Raw genomic sequence first — 25,943 nt, 5'->3', positions numbered from 1 at the left:
TGGCTTAGTGTTAACTAAGAAAGCCGCCTTGTGCGGTGAAACGCGTTAAGCACACAGAGTGTGTGGACTGGGAGCATCTACCATTGATGCAATCCTTACTTCCTGCACTTTCTCTATGCCTGCTCGATAACTCAGCCCAGCGGTACAGCCGCATGATACTGGTGAGCCGTCCCCCTCACAGTACAGTTTCAGCTTCAGCACTAGCAGGAGTGGTATTTACCCCCTGTAACCTTCTGTTGGAGAGTGCTGCATGCAAGTAAGAGCAGCAAACCCATTGCACTGTCTGTGTGCAGCCAGACCAAGTTCCATTTAGACACCGGCAATTACCGCTTCCATACCAGAACCCTGGGCATGATTCATCTATGCTTCTGAGCCTTCTGATCAAGCAGATCGGAATTATACCACAGGCAGTGAGGAGACTGTCAGGTGTCACCTGACAGTAGGGAGGGTGAACAGACTTTATTTATCACCTGGTGTCTCTGTACATATACTGCTCCCGGATCTATTGGGATTCATACAATAACTCATCCCTAGTTTCCATTATACGACAACTACATCTACTGTGGATACATTGTCATCACTGATCCAGTGATACAGAGGATTTGGACATATACATTGTATCCAATTTTGGGTTTTAGTTCTCCCAGCTGGTAAGCATAGTTATTTAGCGGATCTGTTATCTGTATGCATTATTGACTAAAAGATTATACGTAGATTACTTTTATGATGTGTATTTTTTTATTCTTTTGTGTTGTGACAGCTTATTATATATTTTTCTATTAAACCATTGGGGTTTTATATGTGAGTTCCAGTCTATTTATTTTGTGCAGCGCTACCATATCCTGTATTTGTATGCTTTTTCCATTCTCTGAGGCAGAGTCTCTCACAGGTGTGCAGCAGCGTTTTTATATAGACTGGGTCGGAATAGGTTGTGACCAGTGGGGCTTGGATTTTTTAATTGTTAATTTGCTTTCACAAGCTTTTCTGCCTCCAGCTGCAGTATGCTGATGAAGGAGTGGCTGATGAGCCTGTTATGTATATCACATCTGCTGAGTAGCCCCTTGTGTTTCGGAAGATGCGCTCCACGTGGAACGCCCCTAATCCACGTATCCCCTTCCATTGCAGATAAAGGCACAGGTAGAAAAAGGCATCAGCAGCACTGAGAGGAGAAGAAGGCGGCATGGGGAGGAGGGGGAGGTGGCCTAGTGTTAGGATCCCCAGGTAGTGAATCATTTGGGTGGCAGTTCCCAGCCTTGGTTACTACTGGAGATTGCATCTAATCCTGTCTGTCTGTGTGTTTTTTCCCAGGTGCTATTAATCATCTGCCTCTCTGCAGATATCAGGTGCACACCAGCCTGTGATCAGGAAATACTCTCTGCTGGAGACGGCTCTGATTGGGTCCCGCTTCTCTTAAATTACAGACAGCCCTGCACTCTGTGCCAGTTATACTGTGTAAACAGCAGAACACGGACTGTTCCCCAGCTTCCAAGCTACACCAGCGCACAGACGTTCCCCTGGCTTCCAAGCCACTCAGTGCACAGACTGTTTCCCGGCTCCCCAGCCGCAACATCGACCTCCGGCCACTCTAATGGCTCACCAGCTACACCATCGGCACCTTGCCGCACCAACGGCTCCCAAGCCGCATCATCGGCCTCCGGTCACACTACTGGCTCACCAGCCACACCAACGGCACCTTGCCACACCAACGGCTCCAAAGCCACATCATCGGCTCCCAAACCACAACATCGGCCTCCGGCCACTCTACTGGCTCACTAGCCACACCATAGACTCCCTAGCCATATCATCAGCGTTCAGCCGCATCATCGGTGTTCAGACGCACAGTATGTACTTTGGACAATATCTTTATACATGCTAGCCAGTTTTTTGTGACAATAAAGTCACTAACTTTGATTTCACCCTACGTCTTCTGGTGTCACTCTCCTTAAGGTATTCTGGTCGTCTGGATCCCCAGACAACCGTAACATTATAACTGGCCACTTGGGAGAGGTCACTAGTCACTATCATGGAGCAGCCGCAGAACCCAGCGCAGGTCCTGGCTGCGCAGATCCAAGTCCTGACCCAAAAGGTCCAAGAGTTATCCCTCAGAGTAGAAAATCCCCGCACCTCGGCCGCCTCTTTGGAGAGCCTAAGGTTAATCTGCCAGACCGGTTTTCGGGTGATCAGAATCAATTCCTGAATTTCAAAGAGAGCTGCAAGTTATACTTTAGGCTCTGGGCCGCTCTCCTCGGGATCAGAGACATAACGGGTCAGGATCATTATCTCCCTGCTCCAGGGCGACCCTCAGACCTGGACCTTCAATCTGCAGCCTGGCCATGCAGCATTACAGACGGTCGGAGCCTTCTTTCAAGGACTCAGCCTCTTATATGATGACCCGGATAAGGCTGCACTGGCCGAGTCCAAGCTGCGCTCCATATGCCAAGGCCAACAGGGGGCGGAAGATTATTCATCTGAGTTCCGTCGATGGGCAGTAGACTCTGGTTGGAACGACCCTGCTCTGCGCAGTAAATACCATCTTGGCCTGTCAGAGGCAATCAAGGACATCCTCGTCCAGCACCCAACTCCAGGGACCTTGGACGAGCTCATTGCATCAGCTATATGGATTGACCGTCGTCTCCGCGAACGCAGATTTGAGCAGAGTCTCCCGGTTCATTCTCCTCATCTATCTACTGCATGGGCCCCAAGTATCGATCCTGAGGAATCCATGCAACTGGGCGCCTTCCGCTTGCCTCCTGAGGAGAGACGTAGTAGACAGATTCAGGGCCTCTGTTTGTACTGCGGCAGTAAGGGTCACATCCTTAAGACATGTCTACTGAAGTCGGGAAAAGCCAGGACCTAACTGTACAGGAGGGGTTACATCTAGGTCTGGTTCCCATCTCCTCCGATAACTCCATACTGCTGCTGACCACTGTCCAATTTCCCCAGACTTCTCTCTCTGTATCAGCCTTCCTGGACAGCAGAGCTGCAGGAAATTTTATGGACCTGTCCTTCCTTCAGTCTGGTCTACCCACTATTCCACTTGAGAAGGAGATACCCATCTGTGGCCTAGATGGAAGACAGGTTTCGAGTGGGACCATTAAGTTCCAGACTCTGTCCATCCGATTCTCCGTGGGCCTACTGCACTCTGAAAATATTTGTTTTTTTCTCCTCCAATGCCCACTGGCGCCCATTGTCCTCGGACTTCCTTGGCTAAAAACCCATAATCCCCTTGTGAACTGGAGCACGGGGGATATCACACAATGGGGTTCCACCTGCCACCTTTATTGCCTGTCCTTACCAGTCAGAGCTGTGCAACCCCATTCCTCCGGGACTATCAACCCACTGACGGTTCCTTATCAAGATTATTTGGACGTTTTTTCCAAGCAGAGCTCTCTACCTCCACACCGGCGTTATGATTGCGCCATCCAGTTGCATCCTGGGGCAAAGTTACCCAAAGGCCGTCTATACTCGCTATCCATTCCAGAGACCCAAGCCATGGAGGAGTATGTCAAGGAGGCGCTAGCCAATGGCTTTATCCGGCCTTCCAAATCTCCAGTAGGTGAAGGGTTCTTCTTCGTGCAGAAGAAAGACAGCTCTCTCCGACCCTGCATCGACTACCAGGACCTAAATAATATCACAGTCAAAAATTCTTATCCTTTGCCCCTCATCTCCATTCTTTTTGACCAACTCCGGCAGGCCGCCATCTTCTCTAAAATCGACCTCAGAGGAGCATATAACCTTATCCGGATAAAGAGCGGGGATGAGTGGAAGACAGCATTTAGTACCCATACAGGACACTATGAGTACCTAGTGATGCTGTTTGGCTTGGCAAATGCACCTGCTGTCTTCCAAGACTTGATTAACGATGTCCTCCGGGAGTACTTAGGAAAGTTTTTCGTGGTATACCTGGATGATAACTCTGTTCATCATCTATGACCGAACACCAAGGCCACATCAGAATCGTTTGTTTGCCAAAGCCGAGAAATGTGAATTCCACATTACACAGGTGGCAGTACTAGGGTACGTGATCTCACCACACGGATTCTCCATGGATCCAGTGAAAGTCAAGGCTATTCAGGAGTGGGTTCAGCCCACCACACTCAAAGCGATCCAGCGATCCAGCGCTTCCTTGGCTTTTCTAACTATTATAGAAGATTTATCAGGTCCTTTTCGTCCATCGTGGCACATATTGTTGAATTCACGAAGAAGGATGCCGATACTGCCCACTGGCCTGACAAGGCAGTACACGCATTCCTGAAGCTCAAGACTGCATTCATCAGTGCCCTGGTGCTCCGTCATCTTGATCCTGACCTCCCTTTCGTGGTTGAGGAAGACGCTTCAGAGATTGGTGCTGGAGCAGTCTTGTCTCAAAGGGTTGTGTATAAAATATAGAGGAGCTGATTTAATCAGAACAATTTATTAAAAATCAAAAAAACACATATAAATAATATAAAATAACCGTCGGCCGGCCGATATATTTGTTTTAAAATTTTATATATGTTTTAAAATTTTTCTATAACATATAATAATTCTTCTGAATATATATCTATTACTGCAATGCTATGTTATGTAACATCAGATAGTAAGGTCTAGCCTACATCAATCACTATATCAAATAGGAAGAATAATTGTAAACTTATTAGTGAGCTCTACGGGTGCAGCTAGCAACATGTACACCTGAATGACAATTTATATGATCTTAATAGATTTCATGAATCCCATGGATATAAATTCACACATGGATAGTTAAACCTTGCTTGCTTTGAGGCTGTAGCTGTTCAAAAGAGATTTTTTGTCATCCGACAGTTTCAATATGTAGCAAGTGAATGACAACAATGTAGATCGCAAAAAAATATGTCTCTTGTAGCAATGATGCTACTCTCACCACTCTGTGAAACGTCCCTCTATATCACGAGTGTCTAATATCCCAGCTCCTGGTATAGAAAAGTTGTATGTCCAGTCCCTCCGTGTCTGGATGTCCGTATAGAAAACCGTGGCCCATCTCTCCCAGCTGCTAAAGGCGTTCCCCGAAGTGCAGCTATATCCGGAGAGTAGGCGCGGGTGAGGTCTGAACAAGATGGTAAATCCAAATGCAGGTAATGATGTAAGGTCAGCACCTTCTATGTCCGTGTGGATCTACAGCTTGTTCTACCAGCTGCTGGCAGCATTCTCCAAGGTGCAGCTATATCCGGAGTGTGAAGAATAGATCCAGGCTGTGCTGTACAGATCCAGGCTGTGCTGTACAGTTCTGTTGGGACAGGTGAGTGGTGTGAAAAGACTTGATGCGTTTCCCCGCCTCTTTCCTTGTCGGCAGCTTCCTCAGAAGAAAATGTCTCAAAGGGATCCGACCGATGGCAAGCTTCACCCATGTGCCTTCTTCTAGCGGAAGTTCTCTTCGGCCGAAAGAAACTACGATGTAGGCAACCGTGAGCTGTTGGCCATCAAATGGGCTTTTAAGGATTGGAAACACTGGCTGGAGGGGGCCAAGCATCAGATTTTCGTCCTCACGGACCATAAAAACCTGGCATATATTGGTGCTGCGAAGAGATTGAATGCCAGACAGGCATGCAGGGCACTTTTCTTCACACACTTCAATTATTCTATTTCATTTAGACCGGGTTCTAGGAACATTAAGGCGGATGCCTTGTCCCAAAGCTTTTCTCCTCTTCAGCAGGATGATTCTCCTGATGAGACCATAGTGCCTAGCTCCTGCCTCCACCTGGCGCTTACCCGAAGTCTTGCTGAACTAATTCTTGCTCGTCAGACTGAATCTCCTCCTGATAAACCTTCACACCTCCTCTTCGTTCCTGAGAGGTTCAGACTTTCATGCTCGACGGGCATCCGGGAATCAACAAGACCACTAAACTTCTCTCCCGCTCAGTACCTTCTCTCCTGCTGAAAGTGGGAGATCCACAATAAAGTCCATTGCGATATGGGTCCACGGTCTTTTGGGAATCGAAAGTGGCAGCAGGAAGCCCAAAGGAGCGGTGCGAGAGGTCTTTTTGCGGGCGCAGGTCTCGCAGGTCAGAGCAAACTCGCGTACATCATGAGACAAGGAGGGCCTAGCCGACCTATGGTGTGACAGGACACGGCAGGCGCCCTGACATCGGCAAGTGCATACGGCAGCATGGCCCTCGCTGATGATGTCCCCGCGATGTCGCTGACTATGCATGGGAGTGTGCATCGTCAGTGACATTGAGGGTACACACTAGACGATTTTGCCGACATGTCGTCAAATCCATGCAGTTCAGACGAAATATCGTCTAGTGTGTACCGGCCATAACAGTGCCGTGAGGAACCCTAGTGTTCCTGTAGGCTGTTTCAGTGGGCCGCCGCGCCTTGCCCAATTTTAAAATGACAAAATGCACCCTGCGCTTATGGCGATGCCCTGCAATAACAGCCTGCCCTCAGCAGTGCCACATGGGCCTGGAGCTGAAATTTATGAAGGGCCTATTGTGTGATGCTGCAGGGGGTTGTGACAAGCGGAGCGGCAGTGTGACTAGGGATGTGGATAGGGGGGGGGCAGTACAGAGGAGATGTGGCCTGTGCAGTTGCTATCTTAATGGAGATCATAGTTGGTGCCTACCTTTTTGTTTGTAAAAGGGTAAGAACGGTACTGTCTGTCTTTGAGTGCTAGAATAGTTTAGATTAATAAAAAAAATCACAAATTATTCACTGATAACTGGCATATTTCAATGAGTGTTCATCCAACATCCCTAGCCACTGCAGTAAATTAGCTGTTGCCTTTTTAAAAAACTAAAGAGTTGCAGTACAATGGAACTAATGTACTAAGGTGGTAAATATTATATATATTTTCACACATACATACGTTATTTTTAATATGTGGGGAGGGTTGTGAATACTTATATGTATTTGTATACATACATAGAGGGATGAAGCTAGGCTTTCTGTTACCCGGGGCAAAGACAAGACTCGAGTCAGTGCCTGTCTTTCTTGGGTATCTACACTTTTCAATGGAGCATGCAGACTCAACAGTCTCAATACTCAATGTCTAAGTATTGCTACCTGTACCCTGTACTACACTTCCTCCCCGATCACAGAGCATTGTAGTGACCACCTTTCTATACAGAGAGAATCACAGTGGCTGGCATTTTATACAGAGAACTTTCACCGTAACCACCAGATAATGCAGAGAACATTGCAGTGACCACCATATAATACAAAGAGCATCACAGTGACCAAGAATCTAATTGACCACCATTACACTACAGTGAACATTGCAATGAGTGCCATATAATACAGAGAACTCCAATGACCATCACAAGTACATAGGGCATCACTGCCACACACTATGGCCCATGGAAGTGGATAAATCAGACAGCAAGCTGCTGGCAGATCTATAACAACTATAATATATATCAGGAATAGATGGCTGGCACTCTGGACATCTAGGGCCTGATTCAGAGATGGACGCTAAGCTATGCTAATGGTTCCAAAGATCACCCGGGCATAAGGATGCCCACTGCTGAATTCTCATATGCTGAATTCACAACGTTGCTTATCTGCATAAATATCAGTAATATTGGCGCACATCCAGCGCCCATCTTGCCCTTGCGGTAGGTCTGACCAGCCGCAGACTCAGCAGCTCTCCTCCTGCAGAGGGTTCTCATGTTGCATAGGAGATTACAAGGGCTAATTTATGCACGCCCATGTAACAGCTTTTAAACAGTCAGACATGCATTTTTCTCACCATCCTCCGTTACCTCACCCAAATGCTGACTGCCTGACACTCACTGTGTGATGGATTCCTCTGTGCGTCCGTAATAGCAGTGTGGTCTCTGCGCACGCTCAGTGCGGCTTATACCCTTACGTAATGGCAAACAATCGCTCAATCTGCACCTGTAATCGCCATTGTAATCATCTCTGAATCAGGCCCCTAGTACACAAACACGGAAGATCAAAAGTAGTGTTTAGTGTTTCAGATCTCTTTATCAATGTTCTTTCATGCCAACGTGGGAGGTAGCTACACACACACACACACATTTTGCACATACGAACACAGGTACACACACATATTTTGCACACATGAACACACACAAAAGCATTAAAGTTTTTCTTTTTTTTATTTTGATCTGTTTCATTGTCATGCAGATGCAGGGGAATACAAAGGAGCAGTGTTACATCTGACACACAGAGCCCTTTCTATATTATCTGTGTTATGATAATTTATGAGCCATGAATAAATGAGCAGAGCTACACATAACTTTCTCCTAGATTTGCTTATTATAGGAGCACACTCCAATGCACTCTGAAAATGTGTCCCAATAAAGAATCACTTGTTACAGGCAGCTCATACTCTTACCTGTCCTGATGTACTGCTGCCCTCTAAAAGTACAGTACTATTACTATTGCCACCAGGTACGTCTGGTGGCAACAGGATGAGAGCACCAAATTAGAGGCAGCTTAAGACTTCACCCGGTCACCACTGTGGGACATATAAATCTCTGGGGGTGTGAATGACCGGGGCATCAAAAGAGTGGAGCTTTGGTGCCATACACAAGGACACAATTGCTGATGGGCCAGGAGGTGGGGCTTAGCACGGACAGGGCAGAGCTTCATCAGGCAGGGGGGCAGAGCTCCGTAAAGACCCCGTTGGTGGGGGTGGGGTAGAGTAACGGGGCTTCGGAGCTCGGATTGCCCGACCAGGAGGTGAGTGTATGGGGACGAAGACCTGGTGACAGGAGAATTTTTTTTTTTTTGCAGCTCCACCCGCCCCATTATTAATCTGGCCCTCAGCCGTCCCCACCCATGGGCCACAGTGTCCTGCGTGTGGGAAAATTTGCGGTTTAGCGTTCCCGGCCAGTGAACAGATGCTGAGCGCATGCGTACGGGATCTATTCACAGTGAGGGGAGAGCTTGGGAGCAGCCCAGCATCTCCGTAAGTGCTGGGCATGCCCACTAGAGTGACGAAAAAGGACATGAAGCCACAGCCCACCCAGAGTGTCCACGACCCCTTTTCAGGAGCGCGTGCGCAGAACAGAACCCCTTCTCCCGAGCGGCGCCCTGCCTGCTGTTCACCCTAGAGTAAACACTAGAACCCAGGAGTGTAAACTTTCACTGCTACTAGTGGCTAAAGTGTCAATATTAGTGCTCTCCGAAAAGCAGCTGTCCCTGCACTAGAGAAATATTATTATTATCCTTTATTTATATGGCACCACAAGGGGTCCGCAGTGCCTTACAAAGTACATAAACAGACAAGAAGTGACATTGCAGTACATGGACATGGTTTTTAAACATTGCTGCATCAGCAGTAATAATACTCAAGTAAGCAGCAAGGTGGCCGAAACCAAGGGTTAGGTGCCGCTGTAGGCAGTATAGAGTAGATGATAGCACAAGTAATGGAAGCACATAAGGGAAGAGGGCCCTGCTCGTGAGAGCTTACATTCTAGAAGTTAGAGGCAGACAGACAGGGAAGACACAGATGGGGAAGACAGTGAGCATGGAGCAGTGGGTTAGGATGAGAGCTGGATGGCTTTGATAAAGAAGTGGTTCTTGAGAGCTTGTTTGAAGTTTTGTAGACAGGAGGAGAGTCTGATAGAGAGTTCCAGAAGTATGTAGCAGCACAGGCAAAATGTTGGATGTGGTAGTGGCAGGAAGTAATCAGTTGGCAGGAGAGGCAGCATTCATTTGTGGAGCGAAATGAGCAGGCGGGAGTGTTAAGGCAGATGAGGTCACAGAAGTAAATAGGAGAGGTTTGGATGAGGGCTTTGTAAGCGAGTGTGAGAAGCTTGAATTGGGTTCTGAAGGGTAAGTGAAGCCAGTGCAAGGCTTGTAGGAGGGGAGGCAGATGTAGTGCGTTTGGAGAGGAAGATGACCTGGGCTGCAGCATTTAGGACATATTGGAGTGAAGAGAGGAGAGACTCAGGGAGGCCAGACAGGAGGAGGTTACAGTAGTCCAATGTGGAGATGACCAGTGAGTGGATGAGGTTCTTAGTTGCCTCCAGGGTGAGAAAAGGTCTCATCCTGGAGATATTTCTGAGATGGAAACGACAGGACTGCGAGAGGTACTGACTGTGTGGTTTGAAGAAGAGGGAGGAGTCAAGAATAACTCCTAGTCAGCACACTTGCAGGCTACAGGAGATTGTGGTGCTATCAATAGATAATGAAATTGTGGGGGTTATTTGGGAGGGTGGGAAGATGATCAGCTCAGTCTTAGACATGTTCAGTTTAAGAAAGCGCTGGAACATCCAGGAAGAAACGTCAGAAACACAGTTGGAGATACAAGTGTGATAGAGAGGGGGACAGGTCAGAGAAGGAGAGGTAGATCTGAGTGTCATCAGCATAGAGATGATACTGGAGGCCAAAAGAGTGGATGAGCTTACCTAAAGAGGATGTATAGAGGGCGAATAGGAGAGGTCTAAGAACAGAACCTTGGCGGACACCTACCGTTAGTGAAAGTAGAAAGGAAGCAGAGTAATAAGAGGAGACGGCGAAAGAATGATTAGAGAGGTAGGAAAGGAAGGAGAGGACAGTTTCAAGCAGACCGAGGAAGTGAATGATTTGCAGGAGGAGAGGATGGTCACTCTATAGTGTCTAAAGCAGCAAAGAGGTCGAGAAGAATTAGCAGAGTGTAGTGGCCCCTGGATTTGGCAGCAAGGAGATCAATACTCACTTTTGTGAGGGTAGTATCATTGGAGTGGAGAGGACAAAAACCAGGCTGAAATGGGTCAAGGAGAGCGTGGGAGGAAAGAATGGTGGTATGTCGGTTGCAGACAATACGCTCAAAGGAGTTTGAAGGCAAATGGGAGGAGAGAGATGGGGCGGTATTTGGAGAGAGTGATAGGATCAAGGGTGGGTTTTTAAGAATGGGAGAGACAAGGGCACGCTTGGATGCAGAGGTGACAGAGCCTGAAGAGATGGGAACAGGCAACAGGAGAGAGGAAGTGTAGGAGGCAGGAGTGGCTAGGGCCATGGAGGGAGGACCAGATGAGGGCCATGACTTATTCTCCAGATACTGGGGAAAGAGAAGTCAGAGTAGGTGAGATGGATGGGGAGGGATTGGTTTGGGAGAGAAGGGGATGGGGGCTGAGGATTTGCTGGGATGTGATGTAGGGAATACTTGAAATGCTCAAGTAGACCTGGATTTGACGCTTTTAATTGCAGAGAGTTAGATCCATCATTTGTGCTGAGTCATTTATTGATGAATAAGCCCTTTAGTGTTTCTTGTCACTAATATGACTGGTTTCTAATCAAGCTTAGAACCAGTCGGTGAAATTGTCCATTCATAAAGGTAAAATTGAGGAGGTAAACTTACAGCATCATAAAATAGATTACATCTAACAGTAACAGTAATTCAATATAAAGTCTTCTGTACTTTTATTAAGTGATCTGTAACAATGAGGAAATGTCTTTGAATTTTAAAACTTTTTTGACTTTCTGTGATTTTACTGGACAGCATTGAGCACTGTACACATCATGTCCAATGTTGTCTTGGTTAATTCTATGTAGAGTATTGCTGTAATACATAACTTGCTATTTATGTGTACGGCATACATTGCATTTAGTTCTATAACTTATACATTATGGAAACTTTACTTGCTGTGCGTGTAGACCATGAGTTCCAGACAGTTCATCCACTCCGTCCAGTACAAGGATACATGGTTTCAGTGCAACCGATGCCATAAAAGCCTGTACAAGTAGTGGGAATTCCCACATGTCAATATAGTTCTCATTGGAATAAACTTCATCAATTTCGATTCCTGAAGAATAAATGTTCATGGTGGAATATTATTAAAAAAATATTCACATAAAAAGTTTTGCCTTGTTCTTTAAATTAATGATGGCTTTAATGGTTTGCCTTCTGCTTTAGGGATACACTAACAGTGTGTGGTTTCCATATCTCCTTGCAGATATATTCATTACTGACTGACATGTTAAAAGATTCACAGGTAGTGCTAATTATTTCACTTGCGATTCTCTGAGGAGACCTTGAAAACATGTACTGTTGGTGTGTCCCTAGGACTGGCAAGAGAAGCACTGCTTTAATGCATTAATATAGCCACCAGGTGCAATTTCTATAAAAAGGTTTGATGGCAGACTATGGGCCTGATTCAGAATTGTACGCTAATGCAGCAGACGCTAGTGCGAAAGTGTACACAGTTGCGATGCGAAAGCAAATGTTGCAGCCGCCGGGAGATGTATTGAGACGTCCACCTGTGGCTTTGCAAATTGAAGCATCTGCGTAAAATGTTGCAGTATCAGCGTACAAAGATGCAGATGATTCAATTGTCGCAGTCCCGAGCAAGCCTATTGTCCCTCAGAATGGCCGTGGGAACGGAGATGATGGAGCCATATTTTTAGCGTCGCAAGCTGCAACATGATCCTGAAACGGTAGTGACACGTCTGAGTTCTCTGCTGCCACTCCCCATTCCCTCCCCCATACGCTCCCTGGCTGTCAATCACACTGCGAGTAAATAGTCGCTGCAAGGGACTATGGTAATGTACCTTGACGCGTGCGCAGTACGACTTAGACAAATACGCAGATGGCCGATCATCACTCAACTGCAAAAACATTGGTATACCGTACAACTCTGAATCAGGCCCTATAACCTGTGCATAGAGAGCAATACCAACAGCAACATCTTGCTAAAAATATCTTAATGGTAGTATTTAAATTTGCAGAATTTCAAACAAATAAAATCATGACTTTGCACTAGATCTTCTCCTGGATTGTACTTCATGCATCTGACTGTTAAAAATACCGTAAATGTATCTACGCGTAGGCCTTTGTTTAATAGCCTGTTGTAGGTGCTGTTGAGATTCTGGCGATTCAGCCCATAGATTTAAAGCAGAGACAATTTAAAAGGCAAAACCAACCTTGTTTTGTCTTTAAAATTATATTATAATAGTGAAGCAATAGAACACCGTAAGCTCAGAGCTTGGCACTTAGGACTGCGCACGCAGCCTAGCAGGGGGTGACCCCACAGACCAGTTGGAAGCCACCAGCATATGTAGCAGTGGCCCCCGGATGTTCTTACTCTGGGACCCACTTATATCTTAATTCAACCAGATTAACTTTTTGGCAACAAGGATGCAGCCGTACTGTGAGCGTCCTGGTGAATATATTAGTAGAACACAGATAATAAGAAAAACGTAGTAGAATGTGTATTTGTGAACATGACTGATGGGAATGTTTGCACTCATCTTATAATGTAGTTAACCATATAATGCTGAAATCGCATATATGATAATTAGGTTGTCTGCATTTTCCTTGTGGTGAACCAATTACATGACAGTTGAGAGTTGCCTGGGAACTTCATATATAACTGGTATACTCTCTAACAGGACCCTACAGTTAGCACTATTATAAGGAGTTCAAAAACCCCATCAATTACAGCCACAAGATCCTCAACCCAGAGGCGCTATCTATTCTCTGAGCACTACTATCAATACCTTGACATGGCAGTTAACAAGTTTAGCGATAATGCTCTGTGGGCCTGATTCAGACCCGCTCGCAAGCGGGTCGATGTTTGGCCACTGCGCATGCCGGAGCCGGCTCTGAAGTGCGCATGCGTGAGACCCAGGTCTTGCACCGAAGCGGGGCAGCTGTCGATTTTGATTGACAACTTGCCCAGTTTTGGAGGCGGGCAGGGGGGGTAGCTGGCCAAACGGAGGCGTTCCCAAAGGAATGCCTGCCGTTTGGGGGCGGCCTCACTGACATCACTCGTGATGTCAGTTTGTGAGCTTCCGGCTCTAATAGAGCCGAAAGCTCACTCGGGCTTGCAGGAACGAGACCCTATCACAAGGGTCTCGTCGCAAGCCCCGACCATCGCGACCATCACCTGGCTGCTCGCAATAGCTGTGGGTGGTGACCCACAGCTAAGCGAGCGGCCAGGAGGCCGCACAAAAAAACCCCGCCCTGATTCAGAGCGAGCGCTCTTTCAGAGCGTCTGGCTCTGAATCAGGCCCTGTGTCCTGTCAGTGAGTTCTGAAATGATCCAGTGCAGCTCAGAGGCTTACATACATGCTTTTGTCTGCTAGCTCTCCACAAAAAGCTATATATAATGTCCAACAAAATTTATGCCATAGTAGTTACCAAAGTAATCACACTGGAGCGATATGAGGCAATGTTGCATGAAACACATGATGTTATCTCTTCTTCCATTACTTCCTGCAAAGTATGGGATCACTGTGACATCAGGATTACATCTTCTAAAAGAACTCAGCCATTTTGCAACCACTGTTGATTTCCCACAGCCTTGCTCACCATGCAACAGGAGAATAGACTTAAAATCTGTTTTTGACCTGCAAGCATACAATGAATATGTCAGAAATTTTACATGCGAGTCATTCGCTTGTGGTCATGGGCCATGCCGGTCAGGCTGTATAATGTGATAGGTGGATTGATTAGCAACCAATCAACAATTAGCTCTACAGGAAAAATTTAATTGTTTTATCGTGGCCATAGCCATCCAATTTTTTTTGGGGGGGGACACGTCACAATCCTAGATGTCGCACCCAAAATGCAGGGGATTAGCCATATAAAGTGGTTAATCCTGTCTAAAGTGACAGTTAAGGCGCCGAAAAGTTCTACCTTGGGTGGTTATCTGCGCGCACCTCATGAGACTGCAAGCAGAAATTAGCAATAGGTAAATGGCGCCCGTGGCAATCTTGCCTATCGGCACAAACAATTGAGTAGCTTCTGTCACTTTAGACGGGAGCTACGGGAGTCCAAAAACATTTGAATTCCCCCTTAAGTGATCTAAGGCAATTTCAACAATTAAAGAAGTGGACTGGTAGGTATATAGGTATAGCTATAGGTGATTGAACATTTGCACTTAGAAAGTAATCCTCACAGTATTGGTCAGGGAAACTGATGCCTACTGGCCATATATACATGTATATACATGACTGCCAGCCTGGTTTATATTTTTTGTCACTTAACATTAGGAGTCTGACTACAGTTATAGGGCCCATACACCTAAACGACCAGCATAAGATACCTACGATTCTCCCGGAGCTCCCTGGCAATCCCTGCAGCATATTTGTTGTTTTTCTAGCACAGGATCAGTCGTAAGATCGATCCTTTGTCTCACAGGCTCATCAGGAGTTCATCAGGGAAACAGTCATTGAAATGACTTGAAATGCGACACGATGGATCGCATGAACAAAATAAACGGCACGATCCTCATACGGATACGACGGGCAAGATGTGCTGCACATATGATCAGAAGACACGATTGTACGAACAGCGGGAGCTAGCATCGGATCGTAAGTTACTAAAAAAAAAGACACGATTTTCACAAGATCCATCTTATGATTGCTTGAAAAATCGTCCAGAAATCGTGTAGGTGTATGGGGGCTAATACTCCACACTGTCCAACAAACTTTATGTTATTAAACATTGCAATCCCTAATACAGTGTCATATGCGTAGAGCATTTTATTATTTAGCACAGAGCAATTACATTTCATTTTTACTAATGGACCTACTTAAAATGACCATCTCCCCTATTTACACAATCAACATAATGAATGGTTTTCTATATACATAGAGGACCTCATTCAGAGTCGGTTGTTGCGGCCGCACGGTCGTACGCCACCGATGTTCGCTAAACTGCGCATGTGTAAAGTTCGCAATGCGCGTGCGCAAACTAGCTGCTACGATCAGAAATTTATCTCGCCTTGAACACAGCCAGGTTGGTAGTTTGAGTGACAGAATGAGGCGTTTGTGGGTGGTAACAGGGAAGGTGCTTGAAAACGGGAGTGGAGATCCGAACGCAGGCGTGCCTAAATTATGCGAACAGCGTTTTATGGGAGTGCATAATAAACAAAGTAGTGTCATGGCACACGTGACATGGGTGGTTTGTACACTGACCTGATCGTAGTGCTTAAGAGAGGGTATGGTCAACCTTAAGCTCTACGACCAGTTCCGATGGTCTCGATTAATCCTTATATGGCCGGAGATGACGTGTAATGTGAATGAGAAGGGGGCGTATTTTTTGTCTTACGGCCGCATCCTCCCCTTGGTCTGCCAGCTAACGATCCGATCTTAAGGACGCAACTTGCGAGTGCATCATTTGCATATCCGGCCCCTTTTCACTTACGACCGTGCGGCCGCAATGACCGACTCTGAATGAGGTCCACAGTGCTCAGTAGGAACTTCATTTATTACACCATATAAGAGGTAATAACAGGTAATAACGGATTTGTTCTATTCAATCTGGATTCTTCATTAATGATTAACTGGTATGCCATTGCCAGCTGCTAAAATGACACATTTATTTAGAGAAATGGTCTAGTAATTACCACATATTCATTAATTAAATTAAAAAATGTATTATATATCATTTAGTTCAGCTAACAAATATTTAGCCCTGGCAGTGACTGTCTGTTGATGATCCAGCAGAGATGGACTGAGGGCTGATTCATCATGGATCGCAATTGCAACCGCGTATGCAAATCAGTCAATGGTGCATACTTCTAACTTGCGCACTAGCATTGTGCTCGCGCAGAAACAAAGCCATCGCAGACAGAGGGACGAGACGTCAGCGTTTGGGGGTGGTGACGGGGAAATGGATGTAGAATGCAGGCGTGCCTGTTCGTTTGGACGCAGTTGCATGGGCATGCATATATTAGCCACTGCGACGGCATACACAGCTTGTGTTATCACTGCGTGCAACGAGGTTAGCAATTTATGAGTAAGGTCAGACGTCAGACCTGTTGTAATTGTGCATGATAGGGCGATGTTATCCGTTGTATACACAGGATTGCAAGATATTACGGATGTGCGAAAGCGGTAGTGGGCGTCTCTGTTCTGGCTTTGGGCGGCTCTGTAATAACTTTGTGATTGCACTCATTAGCATATTTTTTGCAACTGACCTGCGTGCGTAATTGCAACTGCGATCAGTAGTGAATCAGACCCTGAAGCTGTGACTATAGGGAAACTGGTGACTGCAGCTGGGATGACCGGTGTTTTCATGAGATGTAGTTGGCATCACAGCGGTTGGGATGCCGATGCTCAGAATGCCGTTAAACTGTATTACACTATAGCCCTCATTCAGAGCGCTCGCAAGAAGCGAACGCTCGTTCTGAATGAGTGCGGCCTCCTGTTTGCTAGCTAAGCTGTGGGTTACCACCCACAGCTTCAGCGACCGACCAGGGTGATGGTCGTGATGGTCAAGACCATCGTGACCATCGGGGCTTGCTACGAGACCCTAAGGTTGGGTTTCAGGCAACCGCAAGCCCCAGGGAGCTTCCTGCTCTGATCGAGGTCAGTGTGGCCGCCCACAAAACGGCAGGCGTTCCGTTAAGAACGTCTCCGTTTGTGTAGCCACCCCCCGCCCCGCCTACAAAGCGGGGCGAGCTGTCGATCAACATCAACAGCCGCCCCTTTTGTAGTGAGCTCCGGAGCGAGAGAATTTCTCTCTCGCTCCAGGGCTTGCGCACGCGCAGTGCGGCCTTAACATCGACCCTGTTGCGAGCGCTCAGCTCTTGCGACCGGGTCTGAATGAGACCCTATATCTATTCTCTCCTCCATCCTTTGGGGCATTTCTTAGCGAGTGCTGAATTGAGGAGGCTCCATTGTAAATCAGACCTACAGTGGAACCGGAGGACATTGTGTTTGCTACAACTAGGAATGTAACAAAATCTATATGTATTCGAGAGCGCTGATGAAGTGGATTTTCCTTATTTTGTGTATACATTGTGTTTTGGTGTAGGGAACACCTCTATAGGAATCTGCATTACTAGCTGCTATCCAGTGGCGGGCTAGGCTGGGGGGCAGGGTGCCATGTGCCCCCCGGGCCGCAGAGCCATGCGGGCCGCGGGCAGTCTGTGTCTCTGTGACACAGCTGCACCGCGCGTGTAGCACTGACCGGACGGAGTTCGGTCAGCGCTACACAGTGACTGACAAACACACAGCCGCCAGCGCTGACAGCTGTGTTTGTTTTGAGTGGCAGCCAATAAGAGTCTGTCAGACTCTCACTGACTGCTGCTGTGCCCACTGCAGGAGCCGCTCCATCTACGGCTCCTGCAGTGGGTAATGGGAGAGACATCATGACGTCTCTCCCATAATGCAGAGTGGCCCGGCCCAGGAGGACGGACAGAGGAGCGGATGGCGGCGGCGGGAGAGGGAATTCAGGTAAGTGTTTTTTTTTTTTATTACGGTGTGTCACTACAAGGGGGAGAGCACTACTGGGGGCACTACAAGGGGGAGACCACTACTGGGGTAACTACAAGGGGGAGACCACTACTGGGGTAACTACAAGGGGGAGAGCACTACTGGGGGCACTACAAGGGGGGTGGGGACTACTACTGGGGGCACTACAAGGGGGGGACTACTACTGGGGGCACTACAAGGGGGAGAGCACTACTGGGGCACTACAAGGGGGGGACTACGACTGGGGGCACTACAAGGGGGAGAGCACTCCTGGGGGCACAACAAGGGGGAGACCACTACTGGGGGCACTACAAGGGTGGGGACTACTAAAGGGGACACTACAAGGGGGAGAGCACTACTGGGGGCACTACAAGGGGGGGGGACTACTACTGGGGGCACTACAAGGGGGGAGCTACTGGGGGCACTACAAGGGGGAGACCACTACTGGGGGTACTACAAGGGGGAGACCACTACTGGAGGCACTACAAGGGGGGGGGACTACTACTGGGGGCACTACAAGGGCGAGAGCACTACTGGGGGCACTACAAGGAGGGGACTACTACTGGGGGCACTACAAGGGGGGGAGCACTACTGGGGGCACTACAAGGGGGAGAGCACTACTGTGGGCACTACAAGGGGGGGAGCACTACTGGGGGCACTACAAGGGGGAGAGCACTACTGTGGGCACTACAAGGGGGGGAGCACTACTGGGGGCACTACAAGGGGGGGGACTACTACTGTGGGCACTACAAGGGGGGGACTACTACTAGGGGCATTGCACAGGGGGGACTACTACTGGGGGCACTATATAAGGTGCTTACTACTGGTGGCACAAGGGGCACTGCACGGGGGGACCACTACTGGGGGCACTGTAGAAGGGGCACTGCATAGGGGGATCACTACTGGGGGCACTACTGGAGGCCTGCATACGGGGGTCCTCTCCTGGGGCACAGGGGGCACTGCATATGGGCACCACTACAGGGGGCTGCCCCTAATCTTTATTTTTATTTTACACTAATTCCATATGTTCCCGCCTCCTCCCTGGAACACTTGAGGGGGCGCCGTAGCACGCACGTGCTCCGGGCACCAAGGCTACACGCTACTCCTCTGCCAGGGCCACCCGCATTTGCCCCCCGGGTTAAAAGTTGCCAGCCAGCCCCTGCTGCTATCCTTTGTTGCACAGGTACTATACACTCTTATATTAATTTTTTATACTTTGCTGTATAAAGAAGCATTCAGGAAACATTAAAGGCTAACTGAGCTGGTCCTTCCGCTTGCTGTGGTCCTGGGACCAGCACGTTCAAGCAGTTTCTTTCATAGATTCCTCGGTTTCTAGTTATTCAACTTGTTAAAAATGTTGGGATGCATACATCGTCAGTATTGTCGTCAGTCAAAATGTTGAGAGCATTATGTCGACGTGACGATGCAGATACAGTTGTAACATTATTTAAAGCATTTTAACCATGTCGGCAATATAACTATAAACATTATCTTAAAGCATCATGTTTAAAGTTATAATGCCAATCTGGTTAAAATGCTTAAACATGTAAATCCTTGGTTCTCAAAGGGGGAATTGATGCCATGGGTCCAGTTGGAATGGGATATAGCTACTCCATTCCCACTCACAGATTGTCTCTGGTTACCTTCTCATGTTAAGATCCCATGGATCGAAAAATGTACGACGATATCCACAACCAGGAAAGCCTGGTTAGAAATTGTTCATGCGTCATCAGAAGTTGGTCTTCCTTCCACGGATTTTTCACTGGAGGGACTGGCCGCTTTAATACCAAATTTAAGCTTTGAGACTTGGAAATCCCAGGGTATTTTTTCCCTTAAAGAAATAACTACACTTGGCACTCTTCGACTTTTACCCAAATTAATGCACAATTCCACACCTCTTTTAGAGAGTTTTATAAATATTTACAATTAAGACATTGGCTACAAAGTATAACTCCACCCCCATACATCATCAAAGATCTCCCTAAACTTTTGGTAAATCAACTAAATAAAGTTAATAACAAAAGAGCCATTACATGGTGGTACTCTCAATTAACGACTCCCACAGAATTCAACAAACCTGTAACAATTGTGAAATGGGAAACAGAGCTCACTTGTGTCTTCTCGGAAGAAGACTGTCGTTTAATTTATAAAACTAGTCATAAGGTTTCAAAATGTATATCGCATATGGAACAATACTATCGGTTGCTCCACCGACAATATTTTACGCCTAAATTAATGCATAGTATTTCGTCATCTCACTCCAATTTATGTTGGCGGAACTGTGGCCATGTCGGCTCTTTACTTCACATATTTTGGACTTGCCATCTTATCACTCCGTTATGGAAAGAAGTGTTTATTTTAATATCAAAAATTGTAAAGATCACTATCCCTCCACACCCGGTTATAGCTATGTTTCATTTATACAAAGACGATATGACCTCTAACGATCGTTATTTAATGGGACACGTCCTGATAGCCACTAAAATAATGTTGGCCCAAAACTGGAGATCTTCTATAATTCCCACTTTGGAAGATATAGAAAAAAAGGTCCAAACTCACTTTGAGTTTGAAACAGCTGGAGTAAGCTACTCCACAGCACCTTCCAACCCGCTAATTCAGTGGCTGAATTGGTCTGAATACTGGTCCTCAAAACCCAATCCCAGAGACCCAAAACATTAAATTTTAGGTAAATAATCGAGTTTGAGTGGATCATCGGTGGTTTCGGGGAGAGATGTTTTGTTCCTTCTGTGACTTCAACCATCTGGAAGACATCACTATAGCTAGTAGTCTATATCTTGTCAGTTTAGTTGCTTGCATGTAGTGATTACTAGATCAAAATAACGTGACTATATATTAACTGATGAAAACAGTTGCCTGTTCCGGACTGTATTAATATTACCAGGTTATATTTGTTAGTTTTTATGCAAATATTGTACCTATTTTTTTTTTATTATTATTATTATTATTATTATTATTATTATTATTATTGTTTATTATTGTTTCCTTGATCCCTTCCCTTTTTATTTCTGTACCCCAGATCCTACCCTTATAATTTTGAAACAATAAAAATTTAATGTTTAAAAAAAAAATAAAAAAATGCTTAAACATTACATTATCTCATCGACACAATTCTGACGACATTTTGACTGACGACAGCATAACTGCGACTAACTACTGTACTTCCCAAAATGTTAACTGGTAGGACACATGTGCCCTAAGGGAGTGGGAACTCAACAGTCCAATATGAAGATACAAGGTCTCAGCAGTTTCCACTGAGACTTGGGGCTTCCTATTGGATGGTGTGGTCACACCAGTATAGACTGTGGGCCTGATTCAGAGCCGGATGCTCTGAATCAGGGCACTCCTACCTGAAATTGGAGCAGCCTCATGGACGCTTGCATAGCTGTGGGTTACCACCCACAGCTAAAGTGAGCGTCCATGATGATGGTCGCGATGGTCAAGACCATCGCGACCATCGGGCTTGCGACGAGACCCTGCGGTAGGGTCTCGGTGACCGCAAGCCCTGGAGTGATTTTGGCTCTATCAGAGCCAAAATCACTCCCACTGACATCACTACTGATGTCAGTGGGGCCGGACTCAGACGGTAGGCGTTCCCATGGGAACGCCTCTGTCTGGCAGCTACGCCCCCGGCACGCCCACCAAAGGGGGCGTGCTGTCACTCACCGTCGACAGCACGCCCCCTTTGGTGCGAGACCCATAACGACGGCTTGGCCATCGTTATTCGGGTCTTGCGCATGCGCACGACGGAGCTCCCTCCGTCGTGCGCATGTGCAATTCGGCACATTCGACCCGCTTGCGAGCGTCCTGCGCTCGCGAGCGGGTCTGAATGACCCCCTGTGCATGGCACTGTCTTGTGCCATAGCTGTGCTACTGTATTTTGGGGTCCTGGGAAAACTGTTTGAGCATGCAGTTCTGGTGGCTTGCCTAAGAGGAAGGAGCAGTGCTCCTTTAATATTACAAACTGAACATGTAAAATACAGAGATAAGCTTGAAATCAAGACTTCATACAGTCCTATGTCTGTGATATAGCATACCTGTCTGCAGTCACATTAAGGTAATTAACACTGATGATGCCAGGCTGTTCATTTCTCAGAGTATCACAAGCAAATGTATCCAGGACCAAGAAAAGCTTCTTCAATCTTTGTGAGCCCACAAAATCTTTGCAAAGACTTTCAGCATATGCTTGGTGGTACACTTGTGCAAGGTTGTGTTCATGACCTTAAATACAAACATGGCAAGATAACACTATCTCAGTTATAGACAAATAATTCCAATCAACAGCATGGAAAATGCTATCCTAATGTGTAAACTGTAATTTCTGATTAGGCAGAAAAGAACAGAACAGAAATATAATACATCTACTATTACCCTATATGAGGGGTTATTATAGGGGTATACTAGAGAAAGTATGGGTAGGCATGATGCTCCAAATTACAATAAAACAGTGGAGAAACTAATTTGGGTGCAGAGGGTGTGGCAGCTACAGGCCCAGAAGGTGAGGGATGCCAGCATTGCCTGTTCCTAATCTGCTCCTCCCTCCACAGCCCACGCACCCACAAAGTCTCTATGCAATGCCAGGACATTCTCTGAGGCCCCATATTCCCTAAAGGCACCCACACAGCACTCATCTACTCTCTGCTCTGCATTGGCAGGTCACTCTATCAGGTCCATACACCCACCAAAGCACTCGCAGCACTCCAGTAGGATGATCCAGGATGGGTGCCCTCACCTCTACCAGACCACCATCTGAGGTCCCTGTACCACCCAAGGCACCACTCATAGCAGTCCGGGAGCTCTGCTAATCTGCTCTGCAATGCCGGGTCACCCTCTGAGGCCCCTGTACACCCCAAAGTACCTGCAACATTCCCTCAAATCCTTCGTTCTGCAATGCCACTACACCTGCACATCCTCCAAGGCACCAGCAGCACTCCCTGAAGACACACGATTTTTGAGTCTTATTCAGTATTGCCACTTTTGTTTTTTTCCTGGTTTTCTTGGTTTGCAGCGGTACAGGGATGGAAGATCTGCACTGTCTATATAGACAGTCAAAACATCAACACCAGATGGTTGACATGCAACTGTTTGACAGGGTCCAAAGGTCGATAGGGTAAAATGGTCGACAGTTAAAAGGTTGACATGGACAGATCGACAGAGTCAACATGTTGACATAGTCAAAAGGTTGACACGGAAAAGTTTCATACATGAATTTTAGGGTTAGAATGAGTTAGGCTGTGGAAGGGAATGGTTAGGGTTAGACCTTTTGTGTCAATCTTTTTTTTTATTACAATGTTGACCATTTGACACTGTCGACCTTAGTCCATGTAGACCATTTAACAGACTACCTTTTTACCCGGTCGACCATTTGACCCTGTCTACCTATTGTCTGTCTACCATTTGGTGTCTATCTTTTGAAGGTCTAAATACTGTAGATCTTTCAATCCACACCCGTTTGTAGCAGCCTGTTAACAGGGAAATCTGCAATGTTAAGGTATAGGGTCTGATTCAGAGCTGCTCACAAGCGGCTCGATGTTTTGCCACTGCGCATGCGCCACGTCCGGCATGCGCGAGCCCCGCCGAGCGACTGAACTACGGGGCTCGCTAAAAGATGGGCGGCTGTCAATGGTGAGTGACAGCTCGACCCGTTTTGTAGGCGGGCAGAGGGGGTGGCTGCACAAACGCAGGCGTTACCTTAGGAACATCTGCGTTTGTGGGAGGACCTACTGACATCACTAGTGATGTCTCTGCTCTATTAGAGCAGAGAGTCTACCCTATCCCAGGGTCTCGTCACAAGCCCGATGGTTGCAATAATCGCGACGGTCTCCAGCCCGCTCGCACAAGCTGTGGGTGGACACCCACAGCTTTGCGAGCGGAGACCCTGCGAGCTGCCTGCGGCAGCGAGCGGGTCTGTATCAGGGCCATAGTGTTTCCACTTTTGGATTTTTTTTCCCTGATGGGATAGAGGGCCTGATTCAGAGATAGACGCTAAAGCAAAATGCAGCATTTTCATGCGGTACGCAGCTGCAAAAACATGCTAATAGTTCCAATGATCACCCGAGTACAGGGACGCCCACTGCTGCTTTCTCATCTGAGTATGATGTCCCTTACCTGCGTAAATATCGGTAACATCAACGCACATTGAGCAGCCATCTTGCTCTTGCAGCAGGTCTGACCAGCCGCAAACACTGCAGCTCTCCTGAAAAGCAGAAGGCTCTCATGCTGCATAGGAGATCGCAATGACTAATTTATGCACGCCCATGTAACAGCGTTTAAATGGTCCCACATGTCTCCATTTTATTAACCGCCCCGTTACCTCTCCCAAGCGCTGACTACCTGTCACTCACTTTGTAAATCTCAAATCAATTGCAGCGCGTGCGCAGTACGGCTTACACGTATGCGTACTGGCAGCACAGATGGTGTAATGGTTAGCATTACTTCCTCACAGCATTGAGGTTGTGGGTTCGATCTTCCACTACAGCCCTAACTGTGTGGAGTTTGTATATTCTCCCTGTGCTTGCGTGGGTTTCCTCCGGGTGCTCCGGCTTCATCCCACAGTCCAAAAATATACTGGTAGGTTAATTGGCTCCCAGCAAAAATTAACCTTAGTGTGTAAGTATGTGCGTGTACATGTGGTAGGGAACAAAGGGCCTGATTCAGACCCGGACGCAAGTGGCCGTTCGCTCGTCCGCCATACGGGCGAAAAAATATAAATTCAAGCGCTCGCTCGCAGCTAATCTTCCGCCCCATATTCTCACAACCCCTCCTCTAGCTAGCGAACGTTCGAAATAGCGACCGTCCGTCTCCTCTTTGGTTGCAGGGAACGCTCGCACAAGTCAAATCCGGAAGTGGCCCTGTCAGTTTTCGATTGCCTGCTATTTCATTCAGCAAACATACTTGAATCGATTAATAGCAATCACTATATTAATTAGCTTAATTGTTATTCACATGTTTGCAATCCTTTTTTTTTTTCAATTTCAATAAACTTTATTATTGTTAGTGTGTGTCATTGCTTCCGCAGAATATGTACGGTTGGACCAAGAGGATGGTTTTTCAAAATGAAAAGTTTGTTTGAATGCTACTCTTGTTTTGCGTTGTTGTTCTAGCTCGATTTTTCATCTTTTTTATTAATATTTAAATTAGCATACGCATGTCACTGCATCAAACCTATCATAACTCACATTATATTTGTGAGGGTGTAGGTCACATGACTCATACAATAGAATGCTTTTTGTTAATTTACAAAGTACATTAGCCAATCAAAATTTTTTTCTAGGACCTTTATTAAAACTGTTTTGTGTATAAAAAATCATTGCCATCATGAGAGCCGCAGCTTTTTGTAGACGTGAGCTCCTGGTCCTCACTAATGTGATGGACCGGAGAATCACACACCAGCCGCACCCCATCACTAACCTCTGCAAGCGGCTGGCCTACGCGGAGGTGAGGCGCCGCCTGCGTACGATCGGCTACCGCAGGAATATCGGCCAACTGGAAAGGAGGTGGTCCGATCTGGGGCGCAGATCCCCACGCCTGTTGGCCAATTTGCGTCAGCAAATAGAGGAAAGTGTTTTTTTTTATTATATTTAAAATGTAAGCATACCTGCATGTGCATGTTTACTGTATAGCCCTGTTTCTTTATTTTGGCCATACCTGCTTGTGCATGTTTACTGTATAGCCCTGTTTCTTTATTTTGGCCATACCTGCGTGTGCATGTTTACTGTATAGCCCTGTTTCTTTATTTTGGCCATACCTGCGTGTGCATGTTTACTGTATAGCCCTGTTTCTTTATTTTGGACATACCTGCGTGTGCA

General features: G+C 46.7%; 1 protein-coding gene across 1 annotated transcript in view; it reads right to left on the bottom strand.

Annotated features, from left to right (window-relative positions):
* The window catches only part of LOC148532407 (tetratricopeptide repeat protein 41-like), a 144,948-nt gene that overhangs the window by 91,804 nt on the left and 27,201 nt on the right, over window positions 1–25,943 (bottom strand). The window contains exons 2-4 of the mRNA XM_088467853.1: window positions 22,173–22,356; window positions 14,054–14,262; window positions 11,554–11,717 (exon numbers count right to left, since the gene is read on the bottom strand). Of these exons, the coding sequence (XP_088323979.1) occupies window positions 11,554–11,717; window positions 14,054–14,262; window positions 22,173–22,356 (557 nt within the window). The remainder of the gene's footprint in view (window positions 1–11,553; window positions 11,718–14,053; window positions 14,263–22,172; window positions 22,357–25,943) is intronic.

This window comes from Taudactylus pleione, unplaced genomic scaffold (assembly GCF_031769625.1).
Source record: "Taudactylus pleione unplaced genomic scaffold, aTauple2 ptg000077l, whole genome shotgun sequence".
Taxonomy (NCBI): Eukaryota; Metazoa; Chordata; class Amphibia; order Anura; family Myobatrachidae; genus Taudactylus; species Taudactylus pleione.
Note: the sequence above shows the minus strand (reverse complement) of the source record. Positions and strands in the feature narration are given on the sequence as shown.